At 40.4% G+C, this 12,111-nt stretch overlaps 1 protein-coding gene across 1 annotated transcript in view; it reads right to left on the reverse strand.

Annotated features, from left to right (window-relative positions):
- Positions 1-8,288, reverse strand: part of TMEM68 (transmembrane protein 68) — a 43,602-nt gene extending 35,314 nt beyond the window's left edge. The window contains exons 1-3 of the mRNA XM_083858282.1: positions 8,232-8,288; positions 2,116-2,446; positions 981-1,145 (exon numbers count right to left, since the gene is read on the reverse strand). Coding sequence (XP_083714408.1) covers positions 981-1,145; positions 2,116-2,443 — 493 coding nt within the window. The 5' untranslated portion in view covers positions 2,444-2,446; positions 8,232-8,288. The remainder of the gene's footprint in view (positions 1-980; positions 1,146-2,115; positions 2,447-8,231) is intronic.
- Positions 8,289-12,111: the final 3,823 nt, after the last annotated feature.

The raw sequence follows: 12,111 nt of genomic DNA on the forward strand, positions 1-12,111 counted from the left end.
ATGCGATGGGGAGGTCTAATTTCAACTATTTGTAGTCTTTCTTACCAGATGCCTTTCTATAGCCTTTTTGAAGATTGACAGAGCATTTGCCACCTTTTGTTGCTCTAGCATGAACGTAATGCAATCAATATGTTATGTACACACCAGTAGTCCAGGAACTGCACAGCCTGAGTATTGCTTATTCCTAACAAATGTGTATCTTATATTTGTAATAAAAATCTGTGCTAGGGACACACTTCAATTTGAACAGTACCCTTTTATTTATCTCTTAAAAAAAGTAGTCTCCTTTGCAACATTTTGCTAAACTTTCTCTTTTTTCTTGAGGGTACTCTTAAAAGCCAATCATCTTTTGATGACTTCTTACTTCTGATGTGCTCAGTACTACAGAGTATTTACTAAGTATGCCTTAAGAAAATTATTGTCATCTTTCTAGGAGTGCCTGAATATGGCTTTAGCATCAAATTCACTTGAGTTTATAATACTTGTTTTTAGGAAAACTTTGTTTTCCAAAGAGTGTCCTTCTACTTCTAAATAGTTTCCTCTATTCTCTGTGTTGAAACAGCTTTCAATATTAGTGGCATAAAGGTGTCTTTAAATAATTGCCCCGTATCTCCATCTGAACACTCTTCTTTATGCCTTGTTTTTCTAAAATTGAATTATCTTTGCTTCCCTGTATCTTTTCCTGACCAGTCAGTAGTGGGTCAATAGTAGAGTCCTAGCCAGCATTTTGTACTGAGGGGTGGCATTTCATCCCAAAAGGATTGTATGTCTATTTGTTGGCTTTGGACAGTTTACCAATGTTTTTACTGAAAAGACAGGATATGCTACCCTGTTACATCTACCATCTTTTAGTTTAAAAATCTAAAAGCAGTCTTTTAGTTTAAAAGCTCTCTTTCAAGTATAGTAAATGTAAAGTTCACCAAAACCAGGACAGGTTAGGTGAACCCAGGAAGCTTAAATGCAAGAGAACATACTCTTACCTGGTAAACGAAACACAAAATGATCAGCTACTGACAGGCAAAGTCTTTTCTTCCACAGAAAGAGCCTAGACAAAAAGTAAAGGTAGTCTATAGGAATAGCTCCATGGTAATACACAAGAATGCCTGGTCCTTCCGGGAGGTTTTCCACACCGTGAAGCTCATAACCTGTTTGAGATGGAAAGCAATACACTGACAATGATATCTATAAATCATCTGGCAGTTTATAGAAAACTTTTTACTGTCCTTTGTTAAATGACCTTCAGAGACTTGTGAAAGCCTCTGTAGTAGCTTTCAAAATAATTAAGTTCTGGATGGAACTTTTAGTCAATAGCATAGAGGAAGTCCCTCAAACGCCACAGCACATCACTAGATTGATTTGTTGGTCAGTTTAATCATGAGATCAGACCAGAACCTCACATTTTCCCCAGTGACAGAAGTAAAGAATTTATTTCCCATTAGAAACTTTTTGTAAATAGTACAATAGTATTAAAAAAAATAATTAATAACTAGTGTGAAAATGCTTTATTTTCAGAAATAGAGGCAAACAGTCTGGATACTTTCCTGAAATCTGGAAGTAAGAGCCTCCATTCTGTGTCAATGAGAATGAAGAGTTTGAGATCGTCCGTAATAAAGTGTCCTTCTTTTAGAGAAGGTGAGATGCTTAAATTAAAACCATAATCTGTAAGAATCTCAAAGAGAGGTTCTCTCCACAAGAGTTAAGTGTATTCAAAGTGGGAGGGAATTTCCTTACAGACATGCACTTCTATGACTCCTTGTCATGACCCTTCCTACATTTGGTTTGTTTCAGGTGGAGCCAGACTAGAAGACTAATGTACACAACAACTTGAGAAAGACCCAGCTTTTGCCAACTAAGAGCTCAGTTCCACCTTGTCTGCCTTCATTTTCATCCCCGCTACAGCTCCTACCATGAACCATTTGGATGGGATTAGAATAGGCAGAGTCCTAGGAGGATGTGGAGAAAGTTTTATACTGCAAGATGTTCAAAGAAGCCATACAAAGTATAATAAATGTAACTTATTTGCATCCATTTGGAAGAGAAAAAATAAAATTAAAATGTCTGTGTATTCACCACTTACTGTAATTCAAAGCTTCAGACAAGTCATGCCATACTTACCATGCCATATTCTTGCATATATATCCCAAAAGCTTGCTATTGTTTCTCTTACACTATTCCAAACATCACTCAAGGGATCTGCTTTTAACTCATTGTTCCTCTGATATATTAAAAGCAAAATATTTGTAAGGTAGATGAAAAAGACGATTGTTAAAGGAACTATAAAAAAAACTAATATTCCACTAATTGTCAGTGAGCCAATGATCACATGAAAAATGTATTTCTTCAAGAACTCCACAACAGTCCATTCTTCCAGTGCAGAGAAAAGGCAGCTGAGGTTGGTCATTGGTATCTGTCCTGAAGCACAGGATTCTTTTCTATCTATCATGTCCTGCATGGAGAAGAAAGAAAGAAAAACAAACAAACAAACCAGCTGTAGTTTCTCAATTTAGGAAAAAAGTTTTCTGTGAATACACCTGATGCTTATTTTGGTATAGCACAGGTTCAAACATTTTGTGTCTCTCTGTTATGCTAAGATAGCTGCTGGCTAGGAGATTATCCATGTATTTATGGAATAGGGGCTGAAACAAGAAGGACTGGAGTTCAACAAAGCCTCAGGATCCCTGCAATGTGGCTGATCAGATGATCTCTCTCAAAAGAGGGTAAGTGGATAGCATTTTTAGCAGCATTAGCCAAAATAGGTCTGGGCTCTCCCTGTCCAGGCAGAGTGTCCAGGGTTTCTTCTCCCTCTCACTCTGCCAGCAAAGGGGTGAGACAGTGGAGTGAGCAGCTGAAGGGCTGGTGAGCAAAAGCAAGGCAGCCATGGCTATTTCACAACACCTGGGTCTGTCTGGGACAACACTTGGTACTGCTGTTAGCACTGGGAAAAGCAGCTTTTTACCCCTCATCCATACAACACGCCTTCCCTTCAGATCTTCCCGCCCTAGCAGAGGCCAGGAGAGCTCCATGCCCCTACTGATATGTTTTCCACATGCAATTCCCTAGTTAGTCTGTTCCTACAGCTGACCCTGCCTGCCTGACAGCAGGTAGTGGTTACACTGGAATGCAAGAGCACTCCAGCATTGCTGGCTGCTTTTAAGATTCTTGAGCATTAGCCAGAGATTTAAACATTGCAATCCAGCTCAGTAATCCAGAACTGAATACAGATTTTTTTTTTTGCCTCGATCAGGTTGCTACTTGTTTAACGAGTGTTTTTTTCTGCTCCAGCACCAGAACAAGTACCTACAAGAAACAAATCTGTGTGCCAAAATCAGTGCCAGGATCATAAAATACAGCAAGCTCAGACTTCTCTGACTTTACGTCTTCAGTTGTGTATTTATATGAGCAAAGCTGCTGTACACTTCTGTTTTCCTACTGGACTGGTATAAAGCACAGCTCCCTTCAGAATTATGGATGACGAGGAGTACAGCAAACAGCAAGAGTGGAAAGCAGCCATGAACAAGCACTAGAGCCTAACATGCATCAAGACAAGCAAGCCCCATGGCAAGCCCTGTAGAACAAGTAGCTGCAGTAGCTATAAATTTGGTCTCACACACACCAATGAAATCTGTCCTTATCTCAAACCTTTTGAACTCCACATTGGCCACCAAAAGAGGACCACTTGGTTTAACCCCAGTAGGCAGCTGAGCACCACACAGCCTCTCACTCGCTTCCCACTGCCATGAAATGGGTGAGAGAATCAGAAGATTAAAACTGCAACAACCCTTGGTTTGAGACAAAGGCAGTTTCATAGGTACAGTGAAGGATAGCAAACAAAAAGGAAGCAAGCACTGTGTTAAAAGATGCTCAACATGGTACAAACAAATGAAATCAGTATGACAAACCAAAACAAGAATTTATATACAATTGTTTATATCCTGATGACTGGTGCCTCACTAAGATATAGGAAGATCTGGACATTTCACTGAAAAGAGATTTTATCAATAATATCAAAGAAAAAAAGGAATATTTTGCTTGATTCAGATATTAAAATGTCTGTTTAAATAGTGTTTAAGAAGGACAAAAGTGACAGTGCAGGGCTACTCTGTAGTAAGTTATTGTTTATAAAGTTCTGATAAGAGCAAGGACTATAAATCCTCAATGTGTGCAAAGCATGCTGTGCTGACAGAGCCCAGGAAAAGGCTGCATTAAGGGGGCTTGCCTTGGGCTACTGAATCAGAAATATTGAGCAGTACTTGGAATAACTTGCTCAGCCTGCAACATAGGGTGAAGGAAGTGAGTGGATTTTGTATTGTTATTGGGGGTTCAGATCTGGAACACAGACTATGACAGCTGGTAGCAAAAGTGTCTTAAAATCACAGATAAAATGTCCATATCCATAGCAAGTGCATCAATAATAACCCCTATATTGGGGGGGGGGGGGGTGGGCGGGTGGGAGTTATGGAGTTTTGGGGATTAATTTAGATATACATATCACAGATGAACAAGGGATCATGTAATCTACCAACAAAATTAAAGATGATTCCAAAGTCTCCAATCACAAGTAACTGCAGACTCAACAGCCAGATAAACTTCTGGCAAGATAACTGAAAAGCTGGCAACTTATGCCACTCATTCTAATTTTGTGGGAAACAGACTTTGTAAACAAATTCACCTTCATTCTTTGAAGAAATTAGAGGTTTAATAACTTGTACACAGGTTTCATGTACATACAGTTTTAACAGGAGCTTCTTAAAGAGTCACTTTAAGCCACACATGAGCTGCTACTTGAAAGTCATCCTTCCACCATTCCTTCACTTTATGTTCTTACCCCCAGCCTGATCTCCCACAGGATCTCCTGGCTCCCTGCTAAAGGGATGCCAGTGAAAATGGTGGCACAAGCAAAATTGCCCTTACGAACAGCCCAAACTTGGCATATGTGTATTATGCAAGTACATTACCAGTGCCACTTGATATTTTTATTAAAAAATAAATCTCTTTTAAATGGAGCACATATGCAATGGATGGTGTCACTGACTAGCATGATGACAAAATATCCATCAGTGGTGGAATCTCTACCAAATGAGAACTGAATCCATGCGCTACATTATTCAGCATTTTCAGAATTTTCTTCTAATATTAATAGGACGTTTACATTGATCAGCTTTAACAATGTAACATTCCACTGATTCCTCTTCCTCCAACCCAATTTTTACGTAGCAGAAAATTACTTGCTAGCTGGAAAACCACTACCCTTAACTTTGTTAGCTCACAGACTACAGTGTAAATTTACATCTTGACTTATTAATTTCTGATTTAAGTTCAATATAGACACCAGAAAAAAAGCTTTACAAAGAAAGTAAAATACTCCAATGTGCAAAATCATATTTTTTTAAAATGTACAGAACAGATTTAACACTACAGATTTGACCAAAGACATCTGAAAGCAGTTGTGTAGACACAGAGTGAGTTCACCTTCTGCCAGTCAGCTGGATGAGTGGGAGACAAACTTATTCAGCATCATTCCAGCTGAATCCAAGGGTAGAAAAAGAATAAATGATTGACTTATTGAGGAAAAACTAGAAGCAGCATGGCTTTTTCTGGAAATTGGGTACTCAATCTTGTTTCAGTTTCTGTTCTCACAGTTCAATTGCACACTACCTCCAATATTTCATAAGAAAAGAATGAATTCCAGTCACTGAAAGCCAGACTCTGGTATTTGGACTATATGATGCGAGTCCAACATGGTAAATGCATCCCTCTACTGTCAGAATAACATCAAAGGGCTACAACAGGACACGACTCCTATTTTTCCATGTTCTACTGGCTATGTCTCACCACCCCCCTGCTGAAAGCAAAAATACAATTTTGAAGCATTCTTTCTATCAAACACCATATATGAAATTATTACAACTATATGAGCGCCTATTGCAAGTCTGTTTTTAACAGCCTCCTTGATTATGCACTAGGAGAAAATGCAAGATTGTTACCACAAAGTAAACACTTGTAATGCCTTTGGTTTGCCCCAAATGTCAAATTTATGAGAGAAATTTCTCTTCTGCTTTTATCAAATCTGAGCCAAGAGCAGCTCCAATGTACTTCAATGCTGAATATGCTCTAAAAGGTTAAGCAGTGGGTATAATGTCGTTATATTTAACAAAAAACCCAAACAAACTTTTTTTTAAATTGTCTACATTTTTCTCATCTTATCTAGTGATAGACTTGAAGCTATTGTTGTGAGTGATTTCATTGTTCTTACAGAGAACAACATGTGTGTTGATATGTGAGGTGTTTGTTTGGGCTCCACCTATAAAGCATATCAAATTCCAGAGTAATCACTTTATCTACAGTATTAATATTACAGGTGATGTCAGAGAAAGACAGAACTACTGTCTCCCTACTTAGACAGGAGCTCCCCTTTCAACAAAATCTCCTGTAGTACAAGTCATTCAGATCCTAAGGTCTTGCTGAAGCATCATTTGCTGATAAGGATAATCTTAACAACACTGTAATCCCAGAAGAGAACAAGGCTGTCACAAGAGACATTACACTAAAATTAAAACCCTGTAGCCAGCTTTCAATCATGACTGAAGAGTCATAATCTTGGTCCTGCTGCTCACTAGTTTGCTCTTGGCACTAAGTTTAGCAGAGCAGAGTGAGAAGATGCTTTACGCAGAGGCAGATGTAAAGTAACTGCAGACTCCTGGAGAGAGAATTTTTTGACACTTGCTTTCTTGTGGCAGGCTCCTACTCTTTGCCCAAATTCAACTGTTCTGTTTCATGAGGGGAGACATCTAAAAGTTACAATTCTACCTCTTGCTTTTCAATGTAAATGAAAATTCAGTTTTATTTTTCCTGGATATTTTGTGGCAGTTCCATGGGAAATAACTCTCTTGCTGGTCTCACCCTGCCACCACCCACTTTATTTATCTCCATAAATCCACCCATCTTGTACTCTCCTGTGTTTGTAGAGCTTCCCCACCTTCAGCACACTCATCCCAAAAGTGAACGGTCTATCCCCTCCAGACAGAAACTATCAGCAATTACAGTGCTCAGTCCCCCAGCTTTTTGCAGCCATTCTACCTTTTTTCACACACTGAGGATACTAAACCCAGAACAGTTTCCCATTTCCAGCCTCAGCAAATACGAATAACTGAATTCCCACTTGTTTTGGTCGAGCATGTGGATATTAGACACTACCCCTGGCTGAGCATCCTTGCTCAGCTTGGTTGCCAGGAATGTGGCAGATAACAGCTGGAAGTATAATAAAATCATAGAATCATAAAACGGTTTGGGTTGGGAAAGGACCTTAAAAAGCATCTGGTTCCAACCTCCCCTGCCAGGGGCAGTGACATCTTCTACCAGCCCAGGTTACTCAAAGCCCAATCCAACCTGACCATCAACAGTGCCAATGATGGGGCATTCACAACTTCTCTGAACAATCTGGTCCAGTGTCTCATCATTCCTACGGTAAATTTCTTCCTGATATTTAATCTAAACTGCCCTCTTTCAGTTCAAAGCATTCCCTCTTGTCCTGCTCATTAGATGCCGTGTAAAGAGTTAGATGCTGTGTAAAAAGTCCCTCTCCAGCCCTCTTGTAGGTCCTTTTCACACCCTAAAAGTCTGAAATGAGATCTCCCCGAGGCTTTATCTTCACCAGGCTGAACAATCTCAACCTGTCTTTGCAAGAGAGTCCTCTGATCATCTTTGTGATGCTTCCTTATGCCTGTTCCAACAGGTCCATGTCTTTACTGCACTGAGAACTCCAGAGCTGGATCAGCACTACAGGTGATGGCTCACACCTGGATCAGAGCAGAGGGGCAGAATCACCTCCCTCACCCTGCTGGCCACACTTCTTGGGATCTAGCTCACCATGTGGTTGGCTTTCCTGACCTGTGAGCACATGTGGTCGGGTGTATGGAGAGGCTGTACAAGGAGCAGCATCTGGATTCAGAACAGCTACCTGTCCCGCTCAGGCACAAGTAAAATACAGCAAATACCCAACATCTACATTTGTCCCTTTTCTTCACCTGCAAATATCATGTAACATTTCCAAACGTCAACACCACAAAGACTCGGGAGATTCCTTCAAAGTCGAGCACTAAGGGCCCCTAAGAGCAGAACGCGGCCGGACCCTCCCCCGGTGCCGGCTCCACTGGGGGCAGCACAGCCTCCCCCCGCCCGCCGCCCTCCGTCCCGTCCCTTCCCTTCCCGCCCCGCTCACCTGCCCCGCTCACCTGCCCCGGCGGCGGCGGCCCCGGACCCGCGGCTGGCCCGTCCCGGGATAAGCGCCCCGCCACCCCCGCACCGGGCCCAGGAGGCGGAGCTGCGCCTGCCAGACGCACCGGGCTCCGCGCCCACATTTCCATGGAATTCTTCAATGATAAGAATCCTGGGACGGGCGCCGGCAGCCCTGCCTGGGCGCGCTGGGATGGAGGAGCCCCTTCCCATCCCACAGCTTTCTGCGCCCTTCCCTTCTTGGAAAAAAGAAGGCTCCTGGGACGGGCTTCCACTCAGTTCATGATCAAGGAAACTTTCTGGCAAGTGTCACTGATTGCTAAGTTGACAAAATGCAAAGAAAATAACCCCTTTAAAGACGTTAAGAGACTTTAGTTATATCCCAGGTCACACAGACTTGGGATGTAATTAAAGCAGAGAGCAGATAGAACATGCTAATATGGCTAAATTCACCTGAAATGTAATAAATACCCTTATGTTTTACTGTTGTTCACCCTCTTCCTTATATGATGGAGGTCTTATTTAGACTGATACAACCAATAGGTATCAAATCTGAAGTTCAGGAAATGGTGAATCTAAGCTGTTTAAGGCAGGTGATTGAATTTCATTGATTTGATTTGATGCAGAACAATAAACTGGTTCCCATGAAGTAAAATGCATGACTGCAGTACACTGCTTCCCACACACATGCAGTGCTGTAGCTGTGGTCCAGGGGAAGGGGACACAAACCTGCCAAAAAAGCATCCACCATTGATGCTTTTCTGTTGGCTTCTGGTTTTTATGACACAAAAGAGATTTGTTCAATACCAGCTTTTCTTGTGAGAGAATAAAAAACTTGATATTGTTTGCCTAGCATGAAAAAACACATCATTGGAAAAGTGGCTTTGCTAGTAGAGAGTTTGATAGAATGCAGATAGAAAGTATTTAAGAGACTAAAGTACATTTAGATTAATAGTGCAGAGAGAAAAAAATGTTGTACATAACACTTACTTGCCGACACCAAATTATTTTGTTTTGTTCACATGTGTTTTGTTTCCTTGTGTTTGCATGATGGTGTCCTATCATCCAAAGAGTCCAGATGGAAATGCAAGAACTAAAACTACTATTGAAGAACAGCTAGAATGAAACAGCAACGTGATAATATGGATATGGAAAAATACCTTGAAATAAAAAGTACTGAATAACATTGTGTGAAGAAAAAAAATAATTGCATTACTATCTTTGCTTTTTCTTTTCTTTTTTTTTTTTTTTTTTTTTTTTTTTTTTTTTTTTTTTTTTTTTTTTCCTTGAGAGTCATTTTGAAGAAAAAGTGGCATGAGGCTTTTTTTCAGAGTATTTTTAGGAATCTCATATGGGCTTCTATCAGCAGATTTGCCTATGAAGGGAGACTTCAATGATAGACAAAACTACTCTGAGGAATCCATATCATTACATGAAATCAAAATTGAAGTGTTTGGATCTCAGGGAGTGGGAAAATATAATAAAGAGACACAAAATTTCCACAGCCTGGAATTTTTAGGTGAAATAATGGTCAAACATTTTAGAAAGTGTACAGCATGTATTATCATTACTGTAAAGATTCAACAAGAAATAGAGCAAAAGGAACCGATTGGTATAAGAAACTGTACCATGTGAATCAGAAGCATATGTTAAACTTCAGCTAAAAACAAAAGTAGCAACCAAGGTGAGATACATATAAACAATTAATTGGGCTGAAAAAGTACTTTGTTCTCATTTTGAATTAAGGTAATGAGATGGAGCACTGGCAGATTGATCATAAAGATGAAGGAGAAGAAATAATAAAACTGGAATGAAAAAATCAAGGTTCAGACATGGTAAGAATAGACCAGTTTGTTTTCTCAATCTATGCAAGAACAGTGCCTGTGAGATTTAATTCCAGTCCCAGTAGTAAGGATTTTCTAGTAGCTTTGTGGAGTTTAGAACACCATGTGACCAAGAATAGCAAATGTAACACTTATATTTGAGAAATTAAGAATAATTAGGAGTCTCCTGTCTTCTGCACTACTCAGTGTGTTCCAGACCAATAAGTGTTAAGAAAACAGGAGTTCAAGATGTGGAGAAATGGCAAACTCTTTTCCTTTTCTAATTGTTAATGTTGCCAGGCAGTCCTGCCAGTGGCATGAAGCTATGGGAAGGGTAAATATAACCTTAGGGTTTATCTCACAAAGTTCCGGGTAGGATTACTGAAGTGTTACAGCTAACATTTGAAGGCATGGCTAAGATCTTCTCTGAAATACTTTATTTAATTCTATTCTTTGTTTGCATAGATCAATTTAGATTGAAACAAAGACAGAAAACAGTCCAAAGAATGAGGAAGAGGGATGTGGCTTTTCTTAACTTATCAAAATGAAATTTTAAATGGGATATACCTGTTGCTGTCAAATAGGTTTGAAAGTAAGAAAGTGAAAAGTAACTCAGTTTAAAGTTAGTCAAAGCAAAAAATAAATAATAGTTAATGGCAGTATAACTTTGTCACTTTTTATTCCAGTAAATTTTCCAGCAAGAATAACTGAAGTTATGAATCTGTTTACAAGAGAAGAAGAGTTTCTACTGCTATTTGAAAGTTGAAAATAAATAGATTACAGAATTTGGCAGTCCCAGTCTGGTCTCGCTTGCATGACACTGCAGGTGAGTTGTGCTGGGAGCTGGCTCCCCTATATCAAGGATGATTCCAGTAGAATATGGAATGATTAATCCTGTTAGTAGCTGATCACAAGTGATGTTTGTTCCCCAGGGCTCAGTATTGAGGCCTGCCCTTTTTAATATCTTCACGTATGACCTCAGTGAGGGTGCTGAGTGCACCTCCAGTCAGTTCACAGACAACACTAAGTTGGACAAGAGTGTTGATTTGCTGGATAGTTGGAAGGCTCTGTAGAGAGATCTAGAGTGGCTGGATCGATGGGCCTAGGCCAATTTTATAAGGTTTGAGAAAGCCAAGTGCTGGGTCCCACCTTTGGGTCACAACAACCCCATTGCAGCTCTACAGGCTGGGGGCAGAGTGGCTGGAAAGATGCCCTGTGCTAAAGGACCTGGGGGTGCTGGTCAGCAGCAGCTAAACATGAGCCAGGTGTGTGCCCATGTGGCCAAGAAGGCCAGTGGCATCCTGACCTGCACCAGCAACAGTGCGGCCAGCAGGGCCAGGGCAGGGATTGTCCCTGTGCTCAGCACTGGTGAGGCCATGCCTTCAGCCCTGTGATCGCCCTTCTCCAAAGCAACAAACAAGATGAGATGGTGTCAAGTTGCACCAAGCGAGGTTTAGATTGGATATTAGGAAAAATTTCTTCACTGAAAAGGTTTGTCAGGCATGGGAACAGGCTGCCCAGGGCAGTGATGGAGTCACCATGCCTGGAGCAATGCTGGAGGTATTTAAAAGGCAAGTAAATGTGGTGCACAGGGACATGGTTCAGTGGTGGACATGACAGTCTTAGGCTAATGCTAGGACTAGATCATAAAGGTCTTTTCTGCCCTAAATTATTGTGATTCTATGCTTAACATAAAATGACAACTTGTGTTTGGAGGCTATAAAGTTTCTTACTAAACAAAACTGATTACTTGGTTCTAAAAATTTGCCTCAATCTTGCCTCCCATCTTTTAATGCTTGCTTGAGCATATATGCCAGAACCTAGACAGGATTAGCAATTGCTACTAACCCCACTGTAGAGCAAAGGCACTCTCAGTGGGTTCTTAGGATTGGATCCTATTTCAGGCAGTAATGTTGCAGAGTGATGGGAAGAGATGACTGTCTTTGGGGTCTCAAAAACTGAACTTGAACACTTTTTTTTTTTTTTTTTTTTTTTTAAATTGACATTCTAAACATATCACTAAACTGATGCTAAAAATAAGCTCAGCCTTATCCTG

The sequence above is a fragment of the Zosterops lateralis genome (genome assembly GCF_965231275.1).
Source record: "Zosterops lateralis genome assembly, chromosome: 1".
NCBI lineage: Eukaryota > Metazoa > Chordata > Aves > Passeriformes > Zosteropidae > Zosterops > Zosterops lateralis.